At 44.7% G+C, this 18,984-nt stretch overlaps 1 protein-coding gene across 2 annotated transcripts; it reads right to left on the bottom strand.

The window, feature by feature from the left end:
• Positions 1-3,010: 3,010 nt before the first annotated feature.
• MAT2B (methionine adenosyltransferase 2 non-catalytic beta subunit) lies at positions 3,011-18,753 on the bottom strand. Of its 2 annotated transcripts, none has more exons than XM_080942012.1 (7): positions 18,570-18,753; positions 11,774-11,968; positions 9,602-9,716; positions 9,047-9,199; positions 7,432-7,625; positions 5,513-5,626; positions 3,011-5,079 (listed from the first exon to the last, which is right to left on the bottom strand). In XM_080942012.1, exons 1-7 carry the CDS (start codon positions 18,597-18,599, stop codon positions 4,909-4,911), a joined length of 972 nt encoding a protein of 323 aa, XP_080798138.1. In that variant the 5' UTR covers positions 18,600-18,753; the 3' UTR covers positions 3,011-4,908. The 2 variants fall into 2 exon arrangements, with proteins under 2 accessions (XP_080798138.1, XP_080798137.1); XM_080942011.1 differs by lacking the exon at positions 18,570-18,753 and adding an exon at positions 16,166-16,333.
• Between the last annotated feature and the right edge of the window lie 231 nt (positions 18,754-18,984).

The raw sequence follows: 18,984 nt of genomic DNA, 5'->3' as shown, positions 1-18,984 counted from the left end.
CTATTATCTAGTAGAGAACGTGCCTTTCTGAACTTTATTGTTTCCTAAGATTTTCTAAATCGGAGCCAGTAATAAAAAACATTTCAACCTAGTTTCACTAACAATTTCATTTTTACAAACGTTTTCTAAGGGTGGTGGTGATGGCTGACAATTTGTATCTCTAAGTTCTTCCCTAGGATGGAAACTGAGTCATGAATCTGCTCCAGCAGCAATGGCTGAGAGAGAGCATTATTATTGTGAGTGCCAGAAATACCACCCAGTGAGGGTCTGGAAGCTCCTTAGTTTTCATATAATCCTTAAGTTAAGAGGAATATGAGAAACCACCAGACTGATTTCCAGAGTGGTTGTACCAGCTTGCAACCCCACCAACAGTGGAGGAGTGTTCCTCTTTCTCACATCCTCGCCAGCATCTGCGGTCACCTGAATTTTGGATCTTGGCCATTCTGACTGGTGTGAGGTGGAATCTCAGGGTTGTTTTGATTTGCATTTCCATGATGACTAGAGATGTTGAGCATTTCTTTAGGTGCTTCGCAGCCATTCAATATTCCTCAGTTGAGAGTTGTTTAGCTCTGTACCCCATTATTTAATAGGGTTATTTGATTCTAACTTCTTGAGTTCTTTGTATATATTGGATATTAGCCCTCTATCGGAAGTAGGATAAAGATCTTTTGCCAATCTGTTGGCTGCTGTTTTGTCCTATTGACAGTGTCCTTTGCCTTGCAGAAGCTTTGCAATTTCATGAGGTACCATTTGTTGGTATCTATCTTAGAGCATAAGCCGTTGGTGTTCTGTTCAGGAAAGGCTCTTCCCCACGTTCTCTTCTATTAGTTTCAGTGAACCTAGTTTTATGTGGAGGTCTTTGATCCACTTGGACTTGAGCTTTGAACAAGGAGATAAGAATAAATCCGTTTGCATTCTTCTGAATGCTGACTGCTGGTTGATCCAGCACCATTTGTTGAAAATGCTGTCTTTGTTTTCCACTGGACGGTTTTAACTCCTTTGTCAATGATCAAGCAAACATAGGTGTGGGGGTTCATTTCTGGGAAGAACCCAGATGTCCTTCAACAGAGCAATGGAACATTTACACAAAAGGAGTACTACTCAACTATTAAAAACAATGACTTCACGAAATTCTTAGGCAAATGAATGGAACTAGAAAATATCCTGAATGAGGTAACCCAATCACAAAAGAACACACATGGTATGCACTCACTGATAAGTAGATATTAACCCAAAAGTTCAGAACACTCAAGATAAAATTCACAGATCATATGAAGCTCAAGAAGGAAGACCAAAATGTAGATGCTTCAGTCCTTCTTAGAAGGGGGAACAAAATACTCACCAGAGTAAATACAGGGACAAGTGGAGCAGAGACTGAAGGAAAGGTCATCCAGAGACTGCCCCACATGGAGATCCATCCCATACGCAGCCACCAAACCCAGTCACTATTGCTGATGCCAAGAAGTACTTGCTGATGCCAGGAACCTGATATGGATGTCTCCTGAGAGGCTCTGCCAGAGCCTTACTGATACAGATTAAGATCTTGCAGCTAACCATTGGACTAAGCACTGGGATCCCAATGGGGGAGTTAGAGAAAGGAAGGAAGTAGCTGAAAGGATTTGCAACCCCATAAGAAGAACAACAATACCAACCAACCAGACCCCCCAGAGCTCCCAGGGACTAAACCACCAGCCAAAGAGCACACAAGGAGAAACCGGCATATATAGCAGAGGATGGTATTGTCTGGTATCAATAGGAGAAGCCTTGGTCCTTTGAAGGCTCATTTCTCTAGTGTAGGTGTAGAGGTGGGAGCGGGTGGGTGGGAGGGGGAGCATCTTCATAGAAGCATTTGGGTGGAGGTGCGGATGGGGGAGGAAGGATAAATGGGGAAACTGGGAGAGGGGATAACATTTGAAATGCAAATACATAAACTATCCAATAAAAAAAGGTGGGGGGTGTGAGAACAGCACGTAGAGCAGCACTCCTCAGGACACGTGGTGGTCCTGGGGTAGTACCCTACTGAGGCTCACCCATGTGGCTGTGATAACCGATTTTCCACATTCCCTGAGTTCTAAAGTCATCTGTTGTTCCTCCTGCATGGGCTTTGGCACCCACTGAATCCAAGGAACTCCAAAAATCCTCAGGTAAGTTATAGTTAGGAAAATCCAGTATACCTGCTGGGGGCTGCCACAAGCATTAAGATTTTGTTTTTCCCTGCAGAGTCTGTGCTTGATAAACACTTCAAAACATCATTAACATGTCAGAGCACACCTGGCCACAAGGTTCTCCCAGCTTTCCTAAGTCCCAGACTGTTGCAGGGTCGTGCCCCCCCCCCCTGGGTAGCATACCCCAGCCGCTACCCTGAACTCTCCAGCCCTGAAGGTCTGGCTGCTTTTCCCTATCTAATCCCTCTTGCACCTTGGTTCCCTCTCTTCCTTTTTCTTTCCCATCTCCCTCTGCCCACGGGGGAGATAATCAGGGTCTTAGTCACCGTTGGACTCTCACAGACGCCTCCTACTCTATGCTCTATGACATAAATCTATAATAAACTTGGGGCTGGAGAGATGGCTCAGCGATTCAGAGGACTATCTGCTCTTCCAGAGTCCTTGAGTTCAATTCCCAGTAACCACACTGGTGTCTCAAAACCGTCTGGAATGGGATTCAATGTCTTCTTCTGGTGTGTCTGAAGACAGCGACAGTGTACTCACATACAACAAATAAATCTTTTAAAAAATCTATAATAAACATTTTCCTCCACCATACCTAGGTGCAAGGATGCCCTTCCCTTTGTATTTCTTTGTTTTATGCACATAAAAGGGGCTGGAGAGAAGGATTAATGATTACAGGAGTGTACTTGCAAGGTTCAGAGCCAACCTCTGGTGACTCACTACAGCCTGTTACTCTAGCTGTAGGGGTTTCAAGAGCCTCTTCTAGATGCACACACCAGCACACAGACATATACGTTGCTTATTTTTTAATCAATCTTTAAAATAAACTATAGAGTTGGAAATACATGGGTTATAAATATCTAGAGTTGGAATTACATGGGTTATAAACATCTAAGTACATAGATGCTAAATATACTGGTAAAAAGTCAGAACATCATCAGGTTGTCCTCTATCAAGGGGTTGGGGGGGGTGAGTAATAAAACAATGTGAAGGAAGTAGAGCAGCTGGGACTTTGTGTTCTCCCAGGGAGGATGTAAAATGTGCAGCTACTATAAACAGCAACCTGATAGTCTTTCCAGAATGAAAAAGAGAATTACCAAGCAGTCAACCCAGAAACTCAACTTCTGTGTATTTACATAAGTGAATTGAAAGCAGGGTCTCAGAGGGGCATCTGACATGAAGGTTCACAACAACCTCCAAAAGGTAAAAGCAACACAAATGTCCAACGGGCAATAAAATGTGGTGTATACGGTGACCAGGGCATTGGTTTTAGCATCTGCCAAGCCTGGCGCGTGCTATGAGAATATGACCCTTGGAGGGCATTATGATGCTGAACTAAAACAAACCAGTAAAATGCAGATACTGTGTCATCTTAAGTATAAATCAAACTCAGGGACTGAGGCATCTGTGCAGTATGCTTACATTGCAGGTAAAACATAATCGCACGTGCACACACATACACATTTTAGAAACTAGACAATATAGCAATCTGAAGAACATTCCCCAATTCTTCCTTTTTAGCTTTTGCTATGTAATGAGAGCTGACCTCAAACTCACAGTAATCCTGCCTCAACCCCCCAATGCTGGGAATACAGGAAATGTAACATCGCGCCCAGCTAGCAGGCTGTGGATGTGGTAGTCCCTAGCAGTGCAGCAGTCTGAGAACTGCTGCTGTAACCAAATGGTCCAGATAGGCCAACTTTTAAAGTCCTTAAGACAGTGTTGGGGCTAAAGTCATCGAACAATGACAGCCCAGATGACCTCCTGACAGCTGCACAGCTGATGTTACAGTATGTAATTTACAAACTAAACCAAGAGAACGTCTGGCTTAGAGTTATTCCTCATAGTGACTTATTTTCTTGAGACAAGGTCTCACTATGTTGCTCTGGCTTGCCTGATACTTGCTGATTCTTAATATTTAAACCAGGCTGGACTCAAAGGCAGAGGCCTATCTGCTTCTGATGGGGGTGAAGACACACACTACCATTTCCAGTGGTCCTTACATTAAAAAGAAAGCAAATACAGAAGCTTAAGTGTTACATGCCAGCAAGTATTTATTATTATTATTATTATTATTATGCAGAAGTGGTCAAAAGACTTACAAGGCTCATTATTATAACCACATGTATGAAACATCACTTAGTGAGATAGAAGGAAAGAGACATATATAAGTATTTATAGTAAAAAAATACACACACGTGCACTCTCTCAAGGGTTTGCCACACGGTGCTATGAAGGAGGCCTCAGGCTATCCAGGTTCTGATATACATAACACATTAAAGAATCAAGCATTTAAAAACCATACTTAGAGTTGCAAAAATAAAGTTTTCTTTTCTCCAAGCATTTGTGATCTAGGCTCAAGCAAAGCAAACAAGGAACACCGATGATTTTTATATGACTCTGCACACACAGAAACTATCAATATACAGGAGCCAACAAACAACAGCAAAAAAGGAAGCTACAGGAATGAACCATTTCATCCAAAGTCTGACCGTCCGTCTCATCCCGCCCTCGGACATTACAAATCATAATTTACATTGCTTGAGTAGCAAGGGAAGCCAGAAGAAAGCAATCAACAGAAAGCCATGGCTGCCCTCTAGGTCCAACGTTCCCTAGAGCAACAGCATCATTTACCTGAAGGAACACGTGTTACAGCTGAGAAGTACTCATACAAAACTATTTCCTTTATTTTTAAAAAAGTGCCACAGACTATACTTTTCACCCAGAAGAATGCACAGCACTAATGAAAGACGGTCTGTCTCCATCTCTTGTCGATGAGAAAAGGCCAGAGTGATTCTTTGACTCCAATCCGAAATGGTGTCCGTTGGCCAATGCCCAAGGTCTCCAATTTGGAGCAATCAAGCTGAGCATTTTTGGGGCGTTGTGCTCCTATGACAGGGCTGTCAGTAATCTTTAAAGAAAAACCAAAGAGATCATGAGAAAAAGGAACTAGCATCTTGAGGCTTGCTTCAGTTTTCCTTGAGTGCACAAAACACAGAAAGCATGCTGCCATCAAGACGGCAGAGTGGGTGCCTGTACGAGTTAGACAGTGCTCAGTGTCAGAAGAGACAGTGGGTGTCACCCTCCACCGTGTGGATGGATTCAGGTTGTCAGGCTTTACAGCAGATAACCCCACCCCATCCCCCTCCCAGCGAGCTCTCCAGTCCCTCCCATGCATCTCTATAAACTTCATCAATACACTGAGACTTCTGTAGGGATGATTTACCAGCAGACACTGTCAACATTCAAGCCAAGTTCATTTTGACTAGCTACCCAAAAGGGAAAGGCGTCATCAACAGGCATTAACAGCCTTACGGAGTCAGGAGGCGGCTGTCAAGACTTACGGGTCTTAGGTGGCTGCTGGGGAGGTTGAAGGCGTCTGCGATTGCACAGGCCATTTCATACTTGGTCATCTGTTCATTGCCAGACCAGTGAAAGGTTCCCTTGATGGACGGATCCTAACAACAATTACCAAAAAGGAAAGAAAGACAAAAATACAAAAAACAGTTTCAGATTTCTGCTTCCATATAGTAAGGTTTGGCAGAGAAAGTTAATTTGAAAGGTCCAAGAATGTAAACCCACTTTTTTAAAGTATTTTCTTCAAAATACCTAAAATTAAATGTCCAAAAATATCTCCACACTAAAAGCAATTTATAGAAATAAGAACTTTTTGAAAAAATACAAATGGCTTCAAATTAGATGGTGACTAATTTTAGTGATCATTTTAAATTATTCTAAGGTCCAATCAAAATTTAACGTAGTTTTGAGACAGGATCTTGCAGCCAAAGCTATCCTCTAAGTGAGCTTGTAGCTGAGGCTCACCCCCAGCTTCACCAGCTCAGGGAGCACAGGTACACACCACCACATGGGGTGTGGGATGCTAAGATTCAACACGGGCCTTTGTGCACACTACCAGGCAAGCACTCCATCATCCGAACCACATGCCCAGTCCCACGCTTTTGTTTTAAGCAGAGTTTTACTATGTAACCTTGGCTGGCCTCAACTCAGTACAGGGACAGCAGGCCTAGGCTTCATAGGGTCCTCTTTCCTCTGCCTCAGATGCTGACATTACAAGTTTGCACCACCAAGCTCAGCCACAAAATCATTTTGAAATGAACCCAATAAACACAATTAGCACACACCAATAAGCCTAGCATTTGGGGAAGCTGAGTCAGAACAACAGCCTTGAATGGGAGGTTACCCTGAGCAATAAAAAGCTCTGCCTCGAGAAACCGGAAGAGATGAATCAATTAGTTAAGTACTATTAAGAATGCCATGCTCTGACAGTAATTTTCAGTGTTGCTGAGGTTTTTTTCTTTTTGAACAGATTTCAAAAGGCTCCTTAGCTAGTAGAATTGTGTGTGTTATGTTGTGTGTGTGTGTGTGTGTACACTCAGGTGTGTATGCCCCGGCATGTTTGTGGAGGCCAAAGGGCAATGTCTGGGGTTGGCTCCTGCCTTCCACCTACTTCACAGAAGGGCCAGTTTATCCACTTCCTACCCTGGCGAGATTTTCACACAGCAGCACAGGGCAGCCATGCTGTGACCAGCACTGTTTGTACCCTGATTAAACTATCCCCCGTCTTCCCACAGGCACTGTATTTACTGCTAACTTCCCAAATGCTTAAAAGCATTTCCCACTCTAGGTTGGAGGTGGCTAAGTGCTTGTAAGTGCTCACTGTTCCTTGGACAGGACCTGGGTTCAGTTCCCAGGGATCCAATAGCCTCTGGCTTCCTTGGTCACTTTCACACATGTGGTGTACACAAATTCATGAAGACATACACACGCACAATAAATTAAAAAAAAAAAACAAAACAAAAACAGGAACCTGAGCTGTGAGTAGTTAACATTAGGAAGACAGACAGTATCTCTGTGTTTGAATTTATTTCCTGTGTATAAGCCTCATGAATTCAGCCTCTACGCTGTAGAACTTGCTTTGTTTGATTTTCTCTACTTTTAGGGGCTGGAGAAATGGCTCAGCAGTTAGGGCACTGACTGCTCTTCCAGAGGACCCAAGTTCAATTCCCAGCACCTACATGGCAGCTCACAACTGTCTTTAATTCCAGTTCCATAGGATCTGACACCCTCACACAGACATGCATTCAGGCAAAACACCAATGCACATAAAATAAATTAAATAAAGTTAAAAAAAAAACCACATTCAACTTTGTCTGTGATAATCTACGTACACCTAAGTTCCAGCGTGAGGGAGAAGCAGACTTTTCAGTAAGGTAGAAGTCAGGGCCCATCCCCCGAGACTTACCAGCATCCTCTTCTCTGCCAGCTGCCGGCACACACTGGCTACGTCTTTCACGTGTGTGGGGAACCTCTGCTGCCAATGGTCCATGTTTGCTGACTTGTTGCTGAACTGCACCTTGTCGAACATAACAGTCACAGCACTTTCTTCAAGCTTCTCAACTTCCCCATAGAGAACAGGAATTCTCAGCACAGCAGCCCCTAGGGACAACACATCAAGATATTTTATGGCTCCCTCTTTCCTAAGTTTTGGTGAAAAGAGAACCTGTGTGGATTTAAATAGCAAAAAATTAGAAACATTGTTTTCTAATAAAAATATATTAGGATGGTAAGTAGTGGCTCATACTGAATGAGCTTAAAGATAATCATGGTTATTTTAAGTGCCTTCTGTTATATAGAGAATTTTATCTAATTTGTTATGATGGCCATTATAAATAGAGCCCATCGGGGCAAATGAAACGAATACTCATGACTGATGTTCAAATGAAGACAATAGCACTGAAGAACAATTTAGGACCAAGTGGGAAACCATCTCTACAGCCTACATGATCGACAGCAGGGTTACATCAGTGTGAGCTTTCCTCCCGACTGTACAAGCTCGCTGTTGGTCCTAGAAGATGCAAAACCAAGTGTTTGGAGGCTGATTTGTCACTGAATGTGGCCACGTTTATACACGCTGATCAATCTTGGGGGTAGGGTTGAGCACTGGCACACTTACAACCTCAGAAGAATTATTAAGATTTGATTTTATACTGGTCCCAGGTGGGTGGTTAACACTTTAAGTAGACATATATTTCCTTTTATAATTACTAAGCAAGTAAACAAAGGTCTTGTTATGGTCTGAATGTTGTACCAAAAACTATACATAAAAATTTAATTCCTAGTCCAACAGTGTCTCACTGTGTGGAGGTAGCGGGGATGGAGGGGGAGACATGCTGGTGTGTGCATGTGTGTTGGCGTGGGGAGGTGCGCTGTGGAAATGTTTAGGTCATGAAGACACACTTGAATAAGCATTATACAAAAATTCCTATCGTAAGAGCCTCTTAAGAGCCTTCATTCTCTGTGTGTCTTCCTGAGGAATCAGCACATGGGGAGATTTTGTGTTCCCAGTTTTAAATAAATTATTTGTATATATACATGTGTGAACATAGACAAACCTGGGGAAAATGATGGCATAAAATACTTCTAAAATGTTATTACATTGTGTGCGTGTGTGTGTACATGTGTGAAAATCAGAGGACAACTTGCAGGAAGCTGGTTCTCTCCGTCCACTACATGATATTGGGAATCAACTCATATCACCAGCTTTGTGACAATCACCTTTACCTATTGACCTATCTCACCTGCCCATGCTGTCTAATTTCTAGTAACCTACAGTCCCTGTTTTCCCCTTTCTTTCTTTAATTAGAAGGGGAGAGGACAGGAGCGCTCTATATAGCCCAGGCTATCCTAAAACTCACAGTGTTTCTGCCTCAGCTTCCGGAGGCTGGGGTTTGGGAATATAAAATGCAACCTCTGGCATATGCCAATTCTGAATATTTCTAGTAAATTAAGAACACGTCTCCCCATGAATAACAAAACAGCCTTCAAAAACGACCAGAGACAAGGATGCTGAATCTTACCTAAATTATTCTCCAGGACTGCCTTTTCTCCGTCTAATTTTGTTTTTCCATACAGATTCAGGGGACATGGTATATCTTCTTCTGTGTAAGGGGGATTTGTGCCATCAAACACATAATCTGAGCTAATGTAGATGAGAAATGCTCCAATCGCAGCTACAGAAAGAAAAGATAAATCCACTGAATTACTTTTGCGTGGAATTTAGAATGTTTTGTGTGTCTCATGATTTTCTTTGTTTTCCCTGAGATAAACAAAACCACATGTAAGACAGCTACGAAACTTTCAACTTAAAGAAAAAAAACAAGAAAAACAGTGAGGGAGGCTGGGAAGATGGCTCAGCACCTAAAAGCACTGGCTGTTCTTCAAGAGGACCTGGGTTTGGGCCCTAGAGCCCACGTGGATGTTTCAAACCTGCTGCCACTCCAGTTCCGGGCATCTGAAGCCCTCTTCTGGGCCCCAAGGACAGCAGGCATGCAGACAGTGCACAGACATACACGCGCCCTATGAGTGCACGCACATCAAGTAAACGTCTCGGGTAAATGATAATGGAGCATTACCTGCCTCCTTCGCTAAGTTCCCAGAGGCACCCACATTCAGCTGCGAGGCAGCGTCTGGCTGACTCTCGACAACATCTGGTCTTCTCTCCGCAGCACAGTGCACTATGACGTGAGGCTGAAAGTTAAACACGGAGTTGGAACCCACAGTGGAGAGAACAGAGAAGCACGGCTCCGGAAGTCACATGCCTTCAGTTAAGAAGGTCATCTCTGCTTTTATCTTCCTCTTGTTGTTTTCAAGACAGCCCTAGTCTTCCCGGAACACAGACATTTACTGCCTCTACTGGGACTCAAGGTGCCTTAAAGGTGTGTGTTACCACCATTAATACAGTTGTTATACTTCATCTTTCTTCAAAAACGAAACACACACACACACACACACACACACACACACACACACACACACACACACGTTCTGCAAAGGAAAGAACAGTTTATTTTTATTTTATTCTATATGTTATTTTAGGCAGTGCTAGAGATCCTAAAACTTTGCACATCACATGTGCCAGGTTCTAGACAAGACAAGAACTTAGGAATCCTTAGACAAAAATGCAGAAAACTATTAGTAACCCCCTATAATCACAATAAGCCTCTATCCCAATGTGGGGGGACAGTCACCACCAACATGTCCATTGTCACTTTTTACTCCAGGCCCCACAGACTGCAAAGGACTCTACCACAAGGCTCCACCCCAACTCTGATAGTTTACATGACAAAAGGCAAGTAGGATCAGCTGCAGGTTAACGGCCTAGAGACCACGTGTCCAGGTGAGCAGAAGCAGCCAGGCCGCACGGATCACCTAGGTTTCCATTGCTATGGATGGAAAACAACTTGAGGAGGAAATGCTGTTTCACTTGCATCCTGAAGTCCACCACTGAGGACAGTCGGTGCAGGGAACGGATGAGCTACGCGCACTGGCTTGCTCCCCAGGACATGTCCAGCCTGATTCCATAAGCAACTCACACACACCCACAGTCATCACGGACCAGTGTGTCAGAGGCTCTCTGTAGAGGTGACACTAGCCACAGCACAGCAGTAAAGAAAGATAAGCACCAGGTCTTCACATCTGAGTGAAGAGAGACAGTTAAAGAGCTGATGTCCAAACAAGGATGGGGGGAATCTTCTTAAAGGTCTTCAATGCAAGAGCAGAGCAAGAGCTAAGACTGGTAATGCCAGAGGCTGAAACTCTCAAGGCTAACAACCATTTATAACTCTAGTTTCAGAGGCTGGAGAGAGAGCTCAGTGGTTAAAAGCATGGCTGCTCTTCCAGAGGATCCAGGTTCAGCTCCCAACAGCCACAAGGCAGCTCAGAACTCTCTGTAGTTGCAAGGGATCCGACACCCTCACAGACATATTTGCAGACAAAATGCCAATGCACATAAAACAAGAATAAGTAAATCAGGAGGTCAGACCTGATCCTGGCCTCCACAGGCCCAATATGCATGTGATGTACAGACATACATGTAGGCAAAACACCCATATAGTAAGCCGGGGAAGGGGGGGAGACAGGGACAGACAGACAGAGTGGCAGAGAGGGAGAGAGAGTCCACACACCCAGTTTTCTCAAAAATTGCTCAAGGAGACATAATCTACGAATTGTTTTCAGAGGTGAATGTGCAGAATCTGGGACGTTTTCAAATACAACCTCCTAGTTCCGTCACAGGTGTAATACATCACTCTCTGGGCACCCAGCCTGCAATCCAGTTTCCCTGTGTTTCTAATATTCATGATGTGCTCCCAGAATCGCACTGTTAGAGAGAACCAAAGCTGAAATCTATGGCAAGGAGAACGAAGTCTTCATTTTCCCCTAACTTTTCTCGGATTATGGCAAACAGGTTACTCAAGTTCCCCTGACCATACTTTCTTACCATGAAGGCTGACATTATTTCTTCTTTTTTTCCCTTCAGTTCCCAGATGACACCCTAACCCTTCAGGGCAAGACTCAGGAGGAAAGCCGTGCATCAACACAAGCCACACCTCTCGACAAGGCTGCGCAGGACAGGGAGCAGGACGCAGCTCTGAGACAGCACCTGCCTGGCTCCAGGCCCTCTGGCCAACACCACACACCACTCCAAGTCACGCAAAGGAAGCACACGCTGCACCGTGGTGGTTTCAAGCTCAGCCAGACAACTCCCGATCGAGCACATACACTACTTCTAATATACAGACCCATACCTGGAAATCATGAATGAGGTGGTGAACTGCTTCAGAATCCAACAGGTTCACCTGCTCGAATTTCGGCCTCGCTCTTCGGAAGCCACAGCCAACCGCGTGCCAGTTGCTCTGCTGAAACTCTTTGTAAACCGCTCTGCCAAGAAGCCCAGTGGCGCCAGTAATGAGAACCCGCCGGCTAGGGATGTTCACTTCCTCCTAGAAGTATAAAGGGGATAAAGGCACAGTCTGAAAATAGTTCTCTTAAAAGATATTACTGCGTACCAAATACTTGAAATGTTAAGTATTTCTTAAAACTAATACCACATACCTAAAAGTCTGTTTTAGTTTAATTCTTCTATTTGATGTGTCTGAGTATTTCTGCCTGCATGCATGTGTGTGTACTACCTGGGTTGCCTGGGAGACCAGCAGGGGGTATAAATCTCCTGGACTGGAGTTACAGGCAGTGAGACAATAGGTAGGTGCTTGGGGCTGAGCCTGGGGGTCTTCTGCAAATCAACAAGAACTCTTAGCCACGGCCAGCTTTCCACTAATAATCGATCTCCTAGACACTACATTTGCTTATGAGCACACTGCTTTTGTAGAAGACAGACATTGGGTGGCTTACAATTACCTATAACTCAAACTGCAGATCTCACTGTACTCTTCTGGTCATATATGCATGTGTGTGTGCGCACACAATAAAAAAATACAATGGGTAGAAGAGATGGCTTGGTGGCTAAAAATGCTGGTCGCTCTTCTAGAGGACCTGGGTTTGAAATCTAGCACCCAAATGACACGTAACAACTGTCTGTTAACTACTGTTTCAGAGGATCTGGTGTCCTCTTCTGGTTGCTATGGGTACCAGGCACGCATACGATACCCAAACACACATAGATGAAGCACTCATGTACATAAAATAAGCTAATTTTTAATGAATAAAAATAGAGTTTTAATAATCAAGAAGAAGAACCTAAGATCACCAAGAACTTCCCCATTTGATCTAAATTTCATGTCAACAATGGACATTGAGCTTTTAACATGGATGAAGTGATCGTCTCATCTCATGAGTCGTCAACAGGAGTTTCATGTTTGCTGACATACTCTCAAAACTCAGGAGGCTCAGATGATGTATCACATTTTGACAGGACTGAAAATCTGTCAGTATTTCATAGGAGTTTTAATTTGGAATAAAGTCAATAATATGTCCCCTAGTCAGCACTAAATTTACTTACACAGGATACTTATGACTAATAGATACAAGCAGTAAAAAAAAAAAAAAAAAAAAAATCTGTTGCCATTTAAAAAACATATTTGTGTTCACAGAAAGTTTTTAAAATTACTGCTTAAGGAATAATTTTATTTTTGTATACCCAAGGCAAAGTTCCAAAAATATCAAGTAACACTTTCCTGCCAAATTCAAGTAAAGCCAATTTTTCCTTTTTAAAAATAATGTTTTCAGCCAGCAGAGCCTCCCACACCTGTAACCAGAGCATGAGCTCCGTGGAGGAAACTTTTATTAAATTTTATCACAAGTCACCTAATTCTGAGTTGGAAAAACAAGTGTACACAAGTATACACACACACAGGCAACACCCAAAGACATTTTTAGAAAAATGATTTAGCAGATGTTCATACTTAATAACACCAAGGTCACTGGTTTCCAGCAGATACAAAAGTTGAAATCAAAAGGGGCTGACAGGAATGGGGGAGCAGCATACAAAAAAAAATCTATCAAGGATTTTAATTCAATAAATTTCAAAACTTTTGAAAAAAATAATGAAACACATCACTTGGCTCTAAGCCAGGCAATTTATGAAAATAAAGGCTTGAACTGGCACGTTTTCTTCGAACTTTGGCAAGAAAATAACTTTCCAAAGGCTTAACTGTAAACCAGGTGTAGTGATGACCTCAGTAAACAGGATATCAGTGCACACTCGTACTCGAGCGAGGGAGTGCTTACACTCTCTCGAGCAAGCGAGCGCGCGCGCACACACACACACAGCTGAAATGAACCTGATAGAAGCATGCTAAGACTAGTATGGATTCGGAGAATGCTGTACACGTAACAAGTACCATCAAGAGGCCCTGGTAGAACACCAAGGTAAACAGATGGGGCTGCAGAGCCCTGGTTTGAACCAATGTCTACATGGCAGGTAACGAGGATGTATGTGACTCTGGGGAAGCCAACACCCTCTGTAGACCTTACAAAGAATCGCATGCATGCAGTGAACAAGAAGAAAGGCCATCCCATACACATCACCTTTAGAAATCTATTAAAAAAGTATCTCTGTCAGAGGGTTGGAACTGGCTTAGTGCCCACACCTGGTGGCTCCCAACCCCCCGTGACTCCAGCTCTACTGGAATGACACCTTCTCTGGCCTCAGTGGGTATCAAACACATATGGTACACAGCTATACACTTAGCAAACATGCATAATTAAAAAACAAAAAGATCATCTGATGCAGGAGGATCTCAATGAACTCAAGACCAGCTCTGGGTATAGAGGCCTGCCTTAAAAAAAAAAAAAAAAAAAAAAAAAAAAACTAGATAGAAAGTTTCTCATTCACCCTTTTCACCTTCAACACTTTCAAGTTTCACATTCTCTCTCTACCTCTCTAACATTCTTGGGATTTAAGAAACAAGATATCCAGAATGGCAAATTTAGGTGGGAACTGCTCAACTCCATACACAGGGGCAGGGTTCTAACAAGGAGTGATAATGGACTGCCTCAGTACCAAGAGTGGGTGTCGTCACAGGTGGAGAGAGCAACAGGAGCCTGCAAATCCCAGCTGCCGGCACCTTTTGGCTGTTGCTTGCTTTTTTGAAACTGAGTCTTACTACCTTGGACTTGCCTGAAAATCACCCTGTCTCAGCTTTCATAGTGATGTGATTTTAGTGTATGTAAGCCACCACACCCAGCTACGGTGCCAGCCTCTTTTTACTTAAAAAGACGGCAGGGTGTGGTGGCATCATGAATCCCAGTCCACCGGAGGTGGAGCTAGGCAGATCTCCAGGGATCTGAAGCTAGCCATGAATACAGTGAGACTGTTTAAAAAAAAAAAAAAAAAAAAAAAAAGAAAGTCACCCCAAAAAGCAATCATACCTACCCAGCACTGCAAACTTGCTGAGGGGTGAAATTACAGACTTGAGTTCGTACACCCCGCTTACCACTCTCCACTGTTACTGACTGAACCGTGCAAACACAAGAAACCCACAAGGATGCATGTTGATATGCACACACAGTTGGTCGCGTGCTGTCACCTTAGCTAAGGCCCAGTCATTTGGAAATGATATTAAAAGTGCATCACCCAAATGTACACAATGCCCATTAGCAGCTGGCTGTGGTAGTTCAGACCTTGAATCCCGGTGCTCCTGGGGCAGAAGCGCGAGAGTTTGTGGAGTCCAAAGCCAGCCTGGGCAACACACAGTGAGTTCTAGTTAAGACTGCTATCGCTGTGGGAAAACATCGAAGCAACGTTTGGCAGGAAAGGTTACTTAGCTTACCATTTCCACATCAGGGTTCACCACAGAAGGATATTAGGACAAGACCCTGGAGGTCGGAGCTCACACAAGCCTTGTGGAAACTGCTTACCCTGGCTTCCTCAGCCTGCTTTCTTAAACAACTCAGGACTAACCACTCCGGGGGCTCCGCCCTCCTAAGTCAATCACCAATTAAGAAAACCCCCTACAGGCTTGACTGCAGCCAAATCTTAGGGCGGTAATTCCTCAATTGCGCTCCCTAATCTCACTAAGGCTCCCTAATCCCCAGGAATTCCAGCAAACACCAGCCTCCGCCCTCAATTTAAAGCTTGCACTTTAAGAAAAGCGGCCATATCCTAGTCTTTTAAAAATATATCTGCAAGGCACATCAGTTTGGGAATTACCAGTCTCACTGACTGTGCTGGATACATTCCGTAGCTCAGTAAACGCTAAGAGGCTTGAACCGAAACCGTGGACCAGTTTTGGAAACTTGCGGGGGGGGGGGGGGGAAGTTTACCTGAACGTGCAATTTCTTTCAGCAGCTTTCCACCGTGCAAAATAAGAGCGGCTCAGAAACCCTAGGAGCCAAAAGCCAACCTCCCTACCCCTGAGACTGAGCATTAACAGTAGTGAGAAAAATACCGACATCCTCCAAGTGCCCGAAGTAAACGTGCCCTTGTGCAAACTCTTGAATTCGCCAAGTTGACAACCTCCCAACATCGTCACGTATGAAAAGTCGCCCCCTCCTCCCAATCCCCGTCCTTAAAAATCCAGGAATACAAGACGAAGATGACGAATGCAGAACTCCAATGGAAACAAACCCCCGGTGGTGGCGGGAGCCTCCACCTCCTAGCTTCCCTGGCGGCAGCCCTACGGGGAGAGAGGTAAACAAACTCAAAGGCGCCACCCCGGGCTCCATGCCTCGAACCTCACCTCCACCAGCTGGCAGCAGCCGGGGACGAAATGGATGGAGAGCTCCTTCTCCCGGCCCACCATGCCCGCAGCCTTTGCGCCGCCTCAGTCGCGACCACAACCTCCGGTAGCGCAGCACAGCCAGGGGCCGCAGCGCCCGCGCCCTTGGCCCTCCTCCCCTAGGCCCAGGCCGACCCTGGCAGCCGCTTCCGGCTTCCGCCGCCCCGGCCTCGCCTGTTGATTGGCCGCCTCTCGCCACGCATTCAAAAGAGGGCGGGACCTCAAGGGACGCTCTCGGCCCATGTGCCAGTTCTTAAAGAGATAGCGCGTTTAAGCAGGCACTGATGCCAAGCAATGGATGCAGGCTTCTTGGGTTTAGGGGGTTGATGTTTTTTTTTAATCTCTCCTACTTTTTCTTTCTCAGTGAAGGGGTAAGGAGACTAGGTTTGTAGACTACGAAATGCCTAAGAATCAGCCACGCGTGTATTATATGAAGTACACTAAAACATCTGTAGTTAGGAGACAAGCAGCTGAGACTGGATTGCGTTGGTTTTAGGCAGTCCCAAGTTCAGGCTGGCCCTGGGCTCAGAGAAAGACCGTCAACTTCGGATTCTCTAGCTTCCCCTCCCAAGGGCTGGGAGTGGATGGCCTACCTAGGCAAGGTATGGTTGGTCTTCTGTTTAAGGCAAGGATAAAAATAGGTCTGTCCTCTGAGTCATTAACATCTCTGGAAGCTATGTTTTTCTGGAATGCTAAAAAAATAAAATAAAACATGGTGCGAAGTTTTAAAAATGCTTATTTTTAGCTAATTAAAAATAAAAAGGTGTGGGAGAGAATATTACTTTCTAAAAGGCAGATTCTTTTTTTTTTCCTTCTTCTCAGAACCACAAAAAAATAAAGCAACTGTGATAACAAGCCCTGTCTACTCTTAAGTGGATTTAACAGGCGTCCTGGCTGCCCTGTGCACGCCGCCGCCGCCGGGGGCTGCTGGAGCCAAGCCTTGGAGGAGCTGCAAAAACTTAAAAAGATGGACCCAAGGGAGGGCGTAAAGCCGGGCACTCTTCCAACCCAGTGCGGCTGTTCAAAAGATAACCAGAAACAACAGCCCCTGGGGTCTGACTCAGCTCTCAACTGAATTACCTGCAGGTCACAAGCTCTGAATACAGCCACAGGCAAGCCGGGGCCATTTACACTGGAAAAAAAAAAAAAAGCCCGGACACACTTTTTCTCCTCCGCCTTCTACCCAAGTGTGTTCCCACCCAGACACCCACGACAAGGGACTTCAAAACTCGCCCCCAAGCCTGACCACCCTCTGAATTTCCCCTTATTTTTCAGGATCCTTTCGGTTTATTTTTAAACTAAAGATGAAGCTGCCCCTTGGGAAAAGTTTTCCTCGGGGTCTTCCTCCCCACACCCCAGTACATAATTTATTCCACACAAAGGCTTCAAAACAGCCGCCTCCCCCCCCCCCCAGGTTTTCGGGATTTTTTTTCTAATCCAGGTCTTACGGTTATTAAAAGGGCTAGCTACTTTAAATTATAAGAATAATTAGAATCAGTCCGACGGAGGGTCAGATCCAAGATCCCTCTCTCGTCCTGATTAAAAGTGAGAATATTTCCAGTTTCTGATTGTGTGTAGTCTCTTCCTAGAGGGGATCACAGAACGTTCGCAATAGGAAGACTCAAAAGATTTCTGCAGTTAGTGTGATTCTCAGAGCAACTTTGTGAGAGAGTCAGGAAATGTTTGCTTGCATATATATATATATATATATATATATATATATATATATATGTATGTATGTATATATATATATACACACACATATTATTGCATGCATGCATACATACATATATACATACATACATATATAGACACACATATATTATTGCATGCATACATACATACATATATACATATATACACACACACATATATTATTGCATGCATACATACATACATATATACATACATACATACATACACACACACACACACACACACACATACACATAGTTTGACACTTGGGCAAAAGTTGGGCAATGCTCGCCTACTAAGAAAAGGCTCTGCGTTCACAGTCCATGTCTGACTTCCGATGGGGGTCAGGTCTCGCAGAGTGCAAACTGGAACTGCGAGTCCCATTAGCAGATTCCAGCCCCGCAAGACAAAAGCCCGGGCGTGCAGCACGGGTTAAACCGTCCACCACACGGAGCCTCCACCACGGCTGCACTTGCGGTGGGGAAGGTGACTGTCGTTCAGCTTCACGTTTTATTTCCGTCAAACTGGCCTTGGTTCCCCGGGACCAAAGGACCCCAGACAGTTTAATTCCGTGGCACCGGCTAATTCTTTTCTTTACGCCCTTTCTGCTCGCGGCAGCGGTTGGGAACCGGATCGTAACGCCGGGCTGGGTCGAATGGTCAGCTCTTACCTGTTCCATGTCCTCCGGCATCTCGGGCATGATCCCAGAACGATTCTGGGGGCGACGCGAGCGAGAGGAATCCGGGCGCCCGGGTCTTCGTTCGCCCCGCCCGCGCGGAGCCGGGGGACGCCAGAAAACGTGAGGCGCAGCTCCGCTTGACCTTTTAAATTAGCATTTCCATCCCAATCCTGCAGCCTCGTGCAGCTTCCCACAGTGCAGTAAGCCGGCAGCTGATTCCTCCTGCCACTTTTGAAACTACCCAATGAGAAGTTTCACGTTCAGGGGCAAGTCTAGAGAGGATCCCTAACTGAAATCCATAGGACAGAGCTGACTGAAAAGAAAAACAAACCCTGCGGTTCCCCGGTAGCACTTGTTGACTTTGTCTCTCGTAGAAAGACGAGGAGCCAACGGTTGGGAAGCGCCC

Source organism: Micromys minutus (genome assembly GCF_963924665.1).
Source record: "Micromys minutus genome assembly, chromosome: 31".
NCBI classification, from domain to species: domain Eukaryota; kingdom Metazoa; phylum Chordata; class Mammalia; order Rodentia; family Muridae; genus Micromys; species Micromys minutus.
The sequence above is the reverse complement of the archived record's forward strand: the minus strand, read 5'-3'. Positions and strand labels throughout refer to the sequence as shown.

Coding starts and splice junctions, on each gene's coding strand:
- MAT2B (XM_080942011.1), bottom strand. CDS start 16,228: ATGGTGGGCCGGGAGAAGGAGCTCTCCATCCATTTCGTCCCCGGCTGC. Junction 11,969..16,165: donor GCTGCTGCCAGCTGGTGGAG/GTGAGGTTCGAG, acceptor TTATACTTCTAG/GAGGAAGTGAACATCCCTAG. Junction 5,627..7,431: donor TGGCAGAGAAGAGGATGCTG/GTAAGTCTCGGG, acceptor AATTGTTGTTAG/GATCCGTCCATCAAGGGAAC.